Genomic DNA, 13,700 nt, shown 5'->3' on the forward strand with positions numbered 1-13,700 from the left:
GGAGAGGAGAGGAGACCGGCGCGGCGCGTGCGTTTTATTTAGGGCTCTCAGCCTCCAGCCAGGAGACGGACAGGCACGGGGTTTGAACACCTGTAGCTCGAGCTTGGATGTTTTGTTCAATTTGAATGCCTGATATTTGGTTGTTTATGAATTCGTTCATAGGAATTCACATCCGTTTTTTTGTTTGTTTGTTGCTACATTCACTGTCATCTTTTTTTTTGGCAGACAACTGACTTAATTTTCTTCACAGACATCATTTCAAAAATAAATTCAACAAAGGCTATTCCAAGTCATAGCCTACTGACGCGCGTGTCCCTTAAGACAATGCATTCTATTTTGATTCCTTTAAAAAAATATTTCTTAACGGAAAAACTATGCAAATCAAATGGTGCGAGGCCGGAAATGGGTGTCATTATGCACATCAATTATTTGAAGCGTTTGTCCAAACGGCCCTGAATCAAGACGTGTATTTGGAGGGAAAAAAAAGGAGACAGTCACTTTAGTTTATTGAAATAATGAATTGATATGAGCAGCAGGGTTGTAAGAGTAAGGCGATCATCAAACAATACAACACGGAACCGGAGTAATATCTCGCGCCGCCCTCGGGATTGCAACTCTCCTAAATGCAGAGAAAGGGAGCGAGAGAGAGAGAGTGGGGGGTTGGGGGGGTATGTCTGCCCTCTGACTTCACCAGGCGAAATAGCCTAAATATTTAAATAGCAAATTCTTGGTGCATGAACAGTGGAGCCAGTTTAATTATAGACGAAAATGGAAAACCGATGCGCCAAATTCATATGAATTCATCTAAATTGATATCTATAGCCAAAGATTATTATTTATATTTATTCCGAACTAAATATGTTCTCAGCATTCCAGCTAAATAAGAGGAAATCGAATTACCTTTTTTTTTTTTTTTTTTGTGACCAGCTCTGAACTTCATAAAGTTACCTGAACATGTTATTTTTTGTCGCAGCACATCGAAGGTGGGACTACATCCAGAACATTGAATGACCACACGAGAATTCGTGCATGTAAAACGTCTCCCTATTCTCCGGCCTACACGAGTGCCCACGGTGCTCCGTTCTGACATTCACTATATAGGGATGAGGGTGCCTTTTCGGACGCACTTTAGGAGAAGTTGATTTCCGGATGTAATACCGTTGGTACACTGGCCTATATGCGTTATCCTGTTCGCTCATATTAACCCCTAGACGCCATGATACCCCCTCAACCTTGATCATTACCACCCGCCAGATGAACACTAAACAAATTGATTTAATATCACCACCGTCACCTTGTACACAGTCGTTACCAAATTAAATGAATCCACAATGAATTAACACTTCATTTATTCAAAACGACTTGCGGAAACGGTTGAGCCCAATAAAATGTTCACGCCGTGATTAGAGGTAGTAGGCGATGAGAAATCTACATGAAAACGTAAAGAAAGGGGTGTGGCGCCACACTCGGAATCTAAAGGAGGCTCAGGCGGGTGGGAGGTCTTTGTAGGACTGAAGTATGTGTTCTGGTCTGTTACTGTGTATTTACAGTTCGTTTCAGGGGATACAGACGAACACTGGGCGCTTTAGGGGATACAGACGGACACGATGAGCTTTAGGGGATACGATGAGCTTTAGGGGATACAGACGGACACGATGAGCTTTAGGGGATACAGACAACACGATGAGCTTTAGGGGATACAGACGGACACGATGAGCTTTAGGGGATACAGACGGACACGATGAGCTTTAGGGGATACAGACGGACACGATGAGCTTTAGGGGATACAGACAGACACGATGAGCTTTAAGGGATACAGACGGACACGATGAGCTTTAGGGGATACAGACGGACACGATGAGCTTTAGGGGATACAGACAGACACGATGAGCTTTAGGGGATACAGACGGACACGATGAGCTTTAGGGGATACAGACGGACACGATGAGCTTTAGGGGATACAGACAGACACGATGAGCTTTAAGGGATACAGACGGACACGATGAGCTTTAGGGGATACAGACGGACACGATGAGCTTTAGGGGATACAGACAGACACGATGAGCTTTAGGGGATACAGACGGACACGATGAGCTTTAGGGGATACAGACGGACACGATGAGCTTTAGGGGATACAGACAGACACGATGAGCTTTAAGGGATACAGACTGACACGATGAGCTTTAGGGGATACAGACAGACGCGATGAGCTTTAGGGGATACAGACGGACACGATGAGCTTTAGGGGATACAGACGGACACGATGAGCTTTAGGGGATACAGACGGACACGATGAGCTTTAGGGGATACAGACGGACACGATGAGCTTTAGGGGATACAGACAGACACGATGAGCTTTAGGGGATACAGACAGACACGATGAGCTTTAGGGGATACAGACGGACACGATGAGCTTTAGGGGATACAGACGGACACGATGAGCTTTAGGGGATACAGACGGACACGATGAGCTTTAGGGGATACAGACGGACACGATGAGCTTTAGGGGATACAGACGGACACAATGAGCTTTAGGGGATACAGATGGACACGGTGAGCTTTAGGGGATACAGACGGACACGATGAGCTTTAGGGGATACAGACGGACACGATGAGCTTTAGGGGATACAGACGGACATGATGAGCTTTAGGGGATACAGACGGACACGATGAGCTTTAGGGGATAGAAGGCCAGCATCCCAGAGTCGCCTCTTCACTGTTGACGTTGAGACTGGTGTTTTGCGGGTACTATATAATGAAGCTGCCAGTTGAGGACTTGTAAGGTGTCTGTTTCTCAAACTAGACACGCTAATGTACTTGTCCTCTTGCTCAGTTGTGCACCGGGGCCTCCCACTCCTCTTTCTATTCTGGTTAGAGCCAGTTCGCGCTGTTCTGTGAAGGGAGTAGTACACGGCGTTGCACGAGATCTTCAGTTTCTTGGCAATTTCTCACATGGAATAGCCTTCATTTCTCAGAACAAGAATAGACTGATGAGTTTCAGAAGAAAGTTCTTTGTTTCTGGCCATTTTCAACCTGTAACCGACCCCACAAATGCTGATGCTCCAGATACCCAACTAGTCTAAAGAAGGCCAGTATTATTGCTTCTTTAAATCAGGACAACAGTTTTCAGCTGTGCTAACATAATTGCACAAGGGTTTTCTAATTATCAATTAGCCTTTTAAAATGATAGACTTGGATTAGCTAACACAACGTGCCATTGGAACACAGGAGTGATGGTTGCTGATAATGGGCCTCTGTTCGCCTATGTAGATATCACATGAAAAATCAGCCGTTTCCAGCTACAATAGTCATTTACAACATTTATTTTTTACCTTTATTTAACTAGGCAAGTCAGTTAAGAACAAATTCTTATTTTCAATGACGGCCTAGGAACAGTGGGTTAACTGGTCTAGGAACAGTGGGGTTAACTGGTCTAGGAACAGGTGGTTAACTGGTCTAGGAACAGTGGGGTTAACTGGTCTAGGAACAGTGGGGTTAACTGGTCTAGGAACAGTGGGTTAACTGGTCTAGGAACAGTGGGTTAACTGGTCTAGGAACAGTGGGTTAACTGGTCTAGGAACAGTGGGTTAACTGGTCTAGGAACAGTGGGGTTAACTGGTCTAGGAACAGTGGGGTTAACTGGTCTAGGAAAAGTGGGTTAACTGGTCTAGGAACAGTGGGTTAACTGGTCTAGGAACAGTGGGGTTAACTGGTCTAGGAACAGTGTGGTTAACTGGTCTAGGAACAGTGGGTTAACTGGTCTAGGAACAGTGGGGTTAACTGGTCTAGGAACAGTGGGTTAACTGGTCTAGGAACAGTGGGTTAACTGGTCTAGGAACAGTGGGTTAACTAGTCTAGGAACAGTGGGGTTAACTGGTCTAAGAACAGTGGGGTTAACTGGTCTAGGAAGAGTGGGGTTAACTGGTCTAGGAACAGTGGGGTTAACTGGTCTAGGAACAGTGGGGTTAACTGGTCTAGGAACAGTGGGGTTAACTGGTCTAGGAACAGTGGGTTAACTGGTCTAGGAACAGTGGGTTAACTGGTCTAGGAACAGTGGGTTAACTGGTCTAGGAACAGTGGGGTTAACTGGTCTAGGAACAGTGGGGTTAACTGGTCTAGGAACAGTGGGGTTAACTGTCTGTTCAGTTAACTGTATTTCCGATCAATTTGATGTGATTTTAAAATGGACAAAAAAAATGTGATTTTCTTTAAAAAAACGAAGAGAGCCCAAACGTTTGAACGGTAGTGTGGGTCTCTGGCTAGATAACATGAAAAGGTCCAACCGCGTGTAAAGTGTCCATTGGTGACAGTCATTCTCAAAACAGAGGTTATTTTTTTTTAAATTACACCATCAAATTAAGCTTTATTTGTTGCAATAATTGGTCTACAAATTCCACAAAATTTACTGAAAATAACAGTTTTATTTTCAGGAATAATTTGATGCCAATACACACATACACATAAGCAACCGATTGAAAGAAGCGGTTAGCATTAGCAATAGTTTGAATGAAGCAGTTAGCATTAGCAATAGTTTGAAAGAAGCGGTTAGCATTAGCAACAGTTTGAAAGAAGCAGTTAGCATTAGGGACAGTTTGAAAGAAGCAGTTAGCATTAGCAACAGATTGAAAGAAGCAGTTAGCATTAGCAACAGATTGAAAGAAGCAGTTAGCATTAGCAAACAGATTGAAAGAAGCAGTTAGCATTAGCAACAGATTGAAAGAAGCAGTTAGCATTAGCAACAGTTTGAAAGAAGCAGTTAGCATTAGCAAACAGATTGAAAGAAGCAGTTAGCATTAGCAAACAGATTGAAAGAAGCGGTTAACGATTGCAGTCTTGTGTTGCTAATGCTATGCCAAATGGTACCCTATTCCTCACATAATGAACTACTACTGTAGACCAGGGCCCCCACGTAGGACTCCTGTCTAAAGTAGTGCACTATATAGGGAATAACATGACACTTGGGACTAAGACACCGTAAAGAAGGGAGCCTGGTCGCAGATTCTGCCAGGGCATCGCATCCCACAGTTCCATAAAGAGCTGTCTTAAGAGATCAGAAACAGACTGGCGCCCGGGCTAGTCTACAGTGACGTGGGCGCCATGGTAACTCCATCACATAAACTTATGATGTTTGGAGGGACTGCCGACGTCGAAAGGACTGCGAGACTTCCGTTTGGTGGCCTGACTAGGAGTCCCCGCGCTCTTCTCTCTCACAGCGTCTCCACCAGGTCTATCTGCCGAGCAGCAGTCAGACGAGATGTCATGGCGGTGGTTGGCTGAGGCCTGCCAGGCCGACGGCCCTCCTGGTCCCGTCCGGGTCTCTGTTAAGGGATCAAACAGCAGGTCGAAGGACAGTTCATCGGTCTGAGACGGGTCCGAGAGGTGTCCCTGTTCTCTAGCAGGCCCCGTAGAGTCTAGAAGACTGTGGTCCCCGCTGCCATCGTCTCTCCCAGAGGAGGATCCAGACCCGGTTGCCGTCGTCGTAGATGTGGGCGCTAGAGAAGCTGCCCGAGTCGCTGACACTGTGACCGGAGTGGAAGAGGTTCCCTTTATCCCGAAACCCTCTGCCTCGGTCTGTCCACCTCCACCTCGGTCCTGCTCAGAGTCAGGGTCCAGGAAGAGTTCAGAGCAGCCCTCCACCTCAGGTACCAGGGTCACATCCAGTCTGAGGTCAAGGGTCAAGTCCGGTGTGTCGGCAGAAGTCAGAGAGGAAGCCAGGGACAGGTGCGACCCTGCCGAGCCGCAGCTCTCTGGCCCCTCCAGCATCATAGAGTCCAGCTCAGAGATCTTATCCAGATAGGCTACGTCCATGAAGGCTTCGTCCGTGAAGGCTTCGTCCTCTGTCAGAGCGCGGGACGTGGTGACTCCCGCGGTTTGGTTTCTCTCGCCGTGCCCCGACCCCGAAGACGTGTTGAGCTGCCTCCGATGCTCCTCCTCTCCGTTGTGATTGGGCGACGTCACAGAGGTCACGGAGGTTATATCAGAAGCCTTGCGGCTCTGCCAGGCTGCAGCCCAGAACAACGGCTCGGCGGCGGTGGAGAGTCCCGGCTCGGCTGCGTTACAGGAAGACACCCCGTTGGACAACTGAGCAGTGTGATTGGACCGTTTAGTTGCTACGGTGGAGACGCTGCTGCTACTGCTGGGTGTTACACTGTCCTCAAAACTGAGTCTCCTCAGATGGGTCACAGCCTTATAACCAAGCTTCTTGTCTTCACCAACACTGGGACTCTTCAGACTGAGAGAGCGGAAGGCGGAGGAGGGAGTGGAGAGCAGGAAGAGGTCAGAGGGAACGATGGCGTCAATCCTATCGGTATCTATAGAGTCTTTGTGTCCGAGGAGGGTCACGCCGAAACCTCTCCGGTGGTCCCGGAACGTGTCGGAGCCGATGGCGTCGAGCTCCACGGCGTTAGAGGTCGTCAGGAGGTAGTTGTGGTGAGCGGACAACGTCTTGGATTCTCCCTCCAGACCGGTGCAGACGGAGGCCTTCTCCATGTCACTCAGACTCCTCGTCGTGGCACTGATCCTCTGATAGTGGACCCTGGTCCCGGCTTCACCTTCCCCAGAGGTGCTGCTCTCTGGACGGGCATCGGTGTGGCCCTGGGGTGCCTCTCTCGGGAGCCTCTCCGCAACCCCTCCACCCCGAGTCTCCAGTTCTTCTATGTACTGGTCGCTACGTTCCAGAGCTTTCTTCAGGTGGTCCAAATCTCTTTCGTACTGATGGATCTTAGCTTCCAACGCTGCTACCGTGTACCGGCCAAACCTGAGGGGTGGTTCAGAGCAGAAAGATGGGAGTAAGAATTGAATTTGAGAGCATATAAATTATATTTTGGGGGTAAAAACAATACACATATATCAAACTATACAGTGATATATATATATATATATATACACATACATACATGCAGTGGGGCAAAAAAGTATTTAGTCAGCCACCAATTGTGCAAGTTCTCCCACTTAAAAAGATGAGAGAGGCCTGTAATACTTATTTTCCACCATAATTTGCTAATAAATTCATAAAAAAAAATTTAAGATTTCCCCCCCCCCTCATCTTGTCTGTCATAGTTGAAGTGTACCTATGATGAAAATTACAGGCCTCTCTCATCTTTTTAAGTGGGAGAACTTGCACAATTGGTGGCTGACTAAATACTGTATGTGCATTTGACCCCAGATGCTGATGCTGGAAAGTATCTATTTAAACACTTATTCTCAAAAGAGGTCCTGAGGTACAGAATGTTACCATGAAGAACACCAAAGGGGGGCACATTGCATTGAGGCAACAGGGAGCGCAAATAGTTGATCATATCAATGTGATTACAGATGGATATTAGTACATCTCACCACTGATAAACAGTCAGAAATACGTAGAACCCGAATCCGTAGACAGATAAGATACCAAAATGGATTCCAGATAAAAGATATTAACTATTGACCAAAAAACAATTTATTTTGAGAACATGAACAAATAGATTAGTCATTGTTTTTACCAAGAACATTCCACCCAGTCGTCCACTACCCTCCCAGCTGAAACCACTCCAGAACATTCCACCCAGTCGTCCACCACCATCCCAGCTGAAACCACTCCAGAACATTCCACCCAGTCGTCCACCACCATCCAAGCTGAAACCACTCCAGAACATTCCACCCAGTCGTCCACCACCATCCCAGCTGAAACCACTCCAGAACATTCCACCCAGTCGTCCACCACCATCCAAGCTGAAACCACTCCAGAACATTCCACCCAGTCGTCCACTACCATCCCAGCTGAAACCACTCCAGAACATTCCACCCAGTCGTCCACTACCATCCCAACTGAAACCACTCCAGCACATTCCACCCATTCGTCCACTACCATCCCAGCTGAAACCACTCCAGAACATTCCACCCAGTCGTCCACTACCATCCCAGTTGAAACCACTCTAGAACATTCCACCCAGTTGAAACCACTCCAGAACATTCCTCCCAGCTGAAACCACTCCAGAACATTCCTCCCAGTTGAAACCACTCCAGAACATTCCTCCCAGTTGAAACCACTCCAAAACATTCCTCCCAGCTGAAACCACTCTAGAACATTCCACAAAACACACAACAGTAAAACACAGGACTTGTACGTACTTCTGAGGAGATCTACTGGCAACCTCCGCTTTCAGCCTCACGTTCTCCTGGACCAGGTCAATAGTCTGACACCGCAACATCTTGTTAGCCTTGAGCAGAGGAACACAACTTTTTAGTTCATATATATACACATATATACACAATCCTGTTTCAGACATTGTTAGTTACATTGTGTATTGTCATCTTTGTATGTGTGTGACATTGATCTGATGATACCACAGTGACAAAACTGTTTTACTTTCGTGTCAAATTGACAGTTGACGACCCCAAAATTACAGGATTAATTGACACAAAGAACCATTCCAACGATTGTTCCCATGTTTTGCGCAAGTGAGCCCCACGTACAAGGAACATAAACGACTATAAAATACCCCTTTCAGTTTCTCCACATCCAGTTTGATCCGCCTGTAGCCATCTGTAGCCGCTCTCAGCTTGTTGCTCCACTCTTCCACAACGCCGGGGTCTAGACCCCGGTCTTCTCTCCGGCTGGCTGTTACAGTACAGGGATCTAGTACCGTCTTCAGCTGGGACTCCAGGATCTGGTTCTTGTTCCTCAGCTCTTCATTCTCTTTGAGGAGACCTTCCACTTCATCCTGAACGATAAAAAGACAAGATGTCCCACCATCGAATTGCATATAGAAGTCACATAGTGATTCAGAGGATCTCTGTGATGTAATGAGAGGATCTCTGATGTAATGAGAGGATCTCTGATGTAATGAGAGGATCTCTGATGTAATGAGAGGATCTCTGATGTAATGAGAGGATCTCTGATGTAATGAGAGGATCTCTCTGATGTAATGAGAGGATCTCTGATGTAATGAGAGGATCTCTGATGTAATGAGAGGATCTCTGATGTAATGAGAGGATCTCTGATGTAATGAGAGGATCTCTGATGTAATGAGAGGATCTCTGATGTAATGAGAGGATCTCTGATGTAATGAGAGGATCTCTGATGTAATGAGAGGATCTCTGATGTAGGCTCGGGGTTCTCAAACTGGGGGCCGCTAAATTATTCAGAGTTTGTTTTGTTTTTAAGTTATATACATATTTAAATTAATTTTGTCTAAAGTCTACGTGGAATAAGTGTAAATGGCAAAATGTCTAGAATTGCAGGATATTAGCATTAAAGCTGCAACAACTAAATCTCTCTGCCCCATGATGAAATGTGTTGAATTGCTGGAAATTAGCTAGAAAATTCTCTCTCCAATGCCAAGACGTGGGCCTTTAAATTGTTAATGGACGAATCAGGGCTCGAGCCTTGGTTAGTCCGGTCATGCACAGCCAAAGTCATAGTAAAACTCCTTGTATGCTAGTGTTTGTATTTTTTATGTCACTCGAGTTTAAAAAGGGGGCCCCGGATGAAAAGGGGGCCCCGGATGAAAAGGGGGCCCCGGATGAAAAGGGGGCCCCAGATGAAAACATTTACATAAGTATTCAGACCCTTTACTTAGTACTTTGTTGAAGCACCTTTGGCAGTGATTACAGCCTTGAGTCTTCTTGGGTAATGATGCTACAAGTTTGGCACACCTGTATTTGGGGAGTTTCTCTCATTCTTCTCTGCAGATCCTCTCAAGCTCTGTCAGGTTGGATGGGGAGCGTTGCTGCACAGCTATTTTCAGGTCTCTCCAGAGATGTCCGATCGGGTTCAAGTCCGGGCTCTAGCCTGGCCACTGAATGACATTCAGAGACTTGTCCAGAAGCCACTCCTGCGTTGTCTTGGCTGTGTGCTTAGGGACGTTCTCCTGTTGGAAGGTGAACCTTCGCCCCAGTCTGAGGTCCTGAGCAGGTTTTCATCAAGGATCTCTCTGTACTTTGTCCCGTTCATCTTTCCCTCGATCCTGACTAGTCTCCCAGTTGCTGAAAAACATCCCCACAGCATGATGCTGCCACCACCATGCTTCACCGTAGGGATGGTATTGGCCAGGTAATGAGCAGTGCTTGGTACCCTTCCCCAGATCTGTGCCTCGACACAATCCTGTCTCAGAGCTCTACGGACAATTCCTTCCACCTCGTGGCTTGGTATTTGCTCTGACATGCACTGTCAGCTGTGGGACCTTATATAGACAGGTGTGTGCTTTTCCAAATCAGGTCCAATCTTATTGAATTTACCACAGGTGGAAATCCAATCAAGTTGTAGAAACACCTCAAGGATGATCAATGGAAACAGGATGCACCTGAGCTCAATTTCGAGTCTCATAGCAAAGGGTCTGAATACTTATGTAAATAAGTTTTAATTTTTTTAAAATAAATTCGCAAACATTTCTAAAAACCTGTTTTCGCTTTGTCATTATGGGGTATTATATGTAGATTGATGGGGGGTGAAAAAAATAATTTAAACCATTTTAGAATAAGGCTGTAACATAACAAAATGTGGGAAAAGTGAAGGGATCTGAATACTTCTCTGAATGCTCTGTATCCCAAACTGCCAGAGGGGGGAAACTGATAAAGGAGACACTCAGACAGACTAACAGAGGGGGGAAACTGATAAAGGAGACACTCAGACAGACTAACAGAGGGGGGAAACTGATAAAGGAGACACTCAGACAGACTGCCAGAGGGGGGAAACTGATAAAGGAGACACTCAGACAGACTGCCAGAGGGGGGAAACTGATAAAGGAGACACTCAGACAGACTGACAGAGGGGGGAAACTGATAAAGGAGACACTCAGACAGACTGACAGAGGGGGGAAACTGATAAAGGAGACACTCAGACAGACTAACAGAGGGGGGAAACTGATAAAGGAGACACTCAGACAGACTAACAGAGGGGGGAAACTGATAAAGGAGACACTCAGACAGACTGCCAGAGGGGGGAAACTGATAAAGGAGACACTCAGACAGACTGCCAGAGGGGGGAAACTGATAAAGGAGACACTCAGACAGACTGACAGAGGGGGGAAACTGATAAAGGAGACACTCAGACAGACTGACAGAGGGGGGAAACTGATAAAGGAGACACTCAGACAGACTAACAGAGGGGGGAAACTGATAAAGGAGACACTCAGACAGACTGCCAGAGGGGGGAAACTGATAAAGGAGACACTCAGACAGACTGCCAGAGGGGGGAAACTGATAAAGGAGACACTCAGACAGACTGCCAGAGGGGGAAACTGATAAAGGAGACACTCAGACAGACTGCCAGAGGGGGGAAACTGATAAAGGAGACACTCAGACAGACTAACAGAGGGGGGGAACTGATCAAGGAGACACTCAGACAGACTGCCAGAGGGGGGAAACTGACAAAGGAGACACTCAGACAGACTGCCAGAGGGGGGAAACTGATAAAGGAGACACTCAGACAGACTAACAGAGGGGGGAAACTGATAAAGGAGACACTCAGACAGACTAACAGAGGGGGGAAACTGATAAAGGAGACACTCAGACAGACTAACAGAGGGGGAAACTGATAAAGGAGACACTCAGACAGACTAACAGAGGGGGAGAAACTGATAAAGGAGACACTCAGACAGACTGCCAGAGGGGGGAAACTGATAAAGGAGACACTCAGACAGACTGCCAGAGGGGGGAAACTGATAAAGGAGACACTCAGACAGACTGCCAGAGGGGGGAAACTGATAAAGGAGACACTCAGACAGACTGCCAGTAGAAACATGCAGCATATGTAGCTTACTTCATATTCCCTCAACAAAAGCTCCGCCCTGGTCTTTCGGAGGTGTTTCTTCACAGAATAGCTCTCGTTGGACTCGCTCTCATTTGTCCCCCCTAAAAATAACACACAACAACAACAACAAAAAAACAGGAACCACAGTAGGGAATCAGTTCACGAACACAGAATTGTAACTCTGCCACCTTGAGCGACCGTCACATCAACAGTTGCCACAAAGTGCTTTACAGGTATCCAGCCTCGTCTAGACCCCAAACAGTGAGTACTACACAGCAACAGGGGAAAAAACCTCCCTAGAAGGAAGAAACCGTGAGAGGAACCAGACTCTGGGGTGGGGGGAGGGGCCTTTCTCTTCTAATTTATATTATGCAGAGATAATCTGGTTGACATAATATGCAGAGATAACCAGGTTGACTTATTATGCAGAGATAATCTGGTTGACATATTATGCAGAGATAACCTGGTTGACATAATATGCAGAGATAACCAGGTTGACATATTATGCAGAGATAACCAGGTTGACATATTATGCAGAGATAACCAGGTTGACATATTATGCAGAGATAACTAGGTTGACTTATTATGCAGAGATAACCAGGTTGACTTATTATGCAGAGATAACCAGGTCGTCATATTATGCAGTAGCTGTTAGGCCATTACTCGTACCTATAATTTCTCTGCACGGGTTCTCTGAGGTGATGGGAACTCGGCATGAAGGACATTGACTAGCCTTCTTCAGCCAGATGTCCATGCAGCCAGAACAGAACACGTGGTTATTGGCACAGATAACGGGGTGGCGGACCTGCAGATAGCAATGTTAAAAAGAAAAAATGAGTTATTTTAATGATCGATTGAAATACAACTATCCGTGCATTGTAGGCACTGAGCTATTGTGAGATGAATCAATGAATAGTTCAACTATAGTTAATATTTGGCATTGCAAAAACTTCCTACTAAAATTGCACCAAGATGCTAGCTTAGCTAAGCTAACAACACATGATCTGCAGCCGCAGATCAAGAATTGGTCGATGTAATTAGTCAACAAATGTGTAACTAACTAGCCACCCACAGACAAATATGAGTAGCTAATCGATAGAAGGTTCAAAATGTACATCACTTGCTAAATTAATATTTACTAGGCAAGGAAGCTTACGTTAGCTACGTTGGCTAATCAACAGCTAACTAGCATAGCTAGCATTTCTGTCAACGTGAATAGTTGCATTGGCTAAAACACGTTGTTCCAAAACGGAAAGCACAACAAAATATAAACTGAATTACCTTCCCAAGGCAGATCTGGCATGATATGGGTAAAGTTAGAGAAATAGTCACGTTTTGAAAGTTGTTTGCCATTGTTTTTTTGCTCAAGAGTTTCGACGAGAAACGACAACAACAAAAAGCACCGCCTTCAAAACCACATAACTACGGAAAGCCAAACGGTAGAAAATGTACCGCTGCTCTGCTTTGCGTTTCAAAGACAGACAAACGACATCACAGTTCAGGACCATAGACAGCACCTGACAGAAAACCTGTGCCTTTCAACCTCAGGCAGGACAGACATGGGGATATTGTTTTTTTCATTAACATTTTCAACTTTTTTTTTAAATGTATGTTTTTAACAAAATAACAGAATTATTAAAAGTAAAAATAAAATCTATTTCCACTCTACAGTCAAAAGAAATCTGGTAAAACTGATCTCAAATCCAACTCCCCAGAAATTGCAGTCTATACCCCTCAAACTTAACTCTCGACCTTGAAGCCAGTTCTACTGTGTTTTTTTTTACATTGTTCCCCTCTAATCAGGGACTGATTTAGACCTGGGACACCAGCTGGGTGATTCCCCTCTAATCAGGGCCTGGTTTAGACCTGGGACACCAGATGGGTGATTCCCCTCTAATCAGGGACTGATTTAGACCTGGGACACCAAGTGGGTGATTCCCCTCTCTAATCAGGGACTGGTTTAGACCTG

At 45.8% G+C, this 13,700-nt stretch overlaps 1 protein-coding gene across 1 annotated transcript; it reads right to left on the minus strand.

Moving 5' to 3' along the window:
• Positions 1–4,403: 4,403 nt before the first annotated feature.
• On the minus strand, positions 4,404–13,193 carry obi1 (ORC ubiquitin ligase 1). Its single transcript, XM_036982050.1, has 6 exons — positions 13,013–13,193; positions 12,401–12,536; positions 11,741–11,832; positions 8,481–8,702; positions 8,110–8,198; positions 4,404–6,757 (listed from the first exon to the last, which is right to left on the minus strand). Exons 1-6 carry the CDS (start codon positions 13,082–13,084, stop codon positions 5,110–5,112), a joined length of 2,259 nt encoding a protein of 752 aa, XP_036837945.1. The 5' UTR covers positions 13,085–13,193; the 3' UTR covers positions 4,404–5,109.
• Positions 13,194–13,700: the final 507 nt, after the last annotated feature.

This window comes from Oncorhynchus mykiss, chromosome 7 (genome assembly GCF_013265735.2).
Source record: "Oncorhynchus mykiss isolate Arlee chromosome 7, USDA_OmykA_1.1, whole genome shotgun sequence".
Lineage (NCBI taxonomy): Eukaryota > Metazoa > Chordata > Actinopteri > Salmoniformes > Salmonidae > Oncorhynchus > Oncorhynchus mykiss.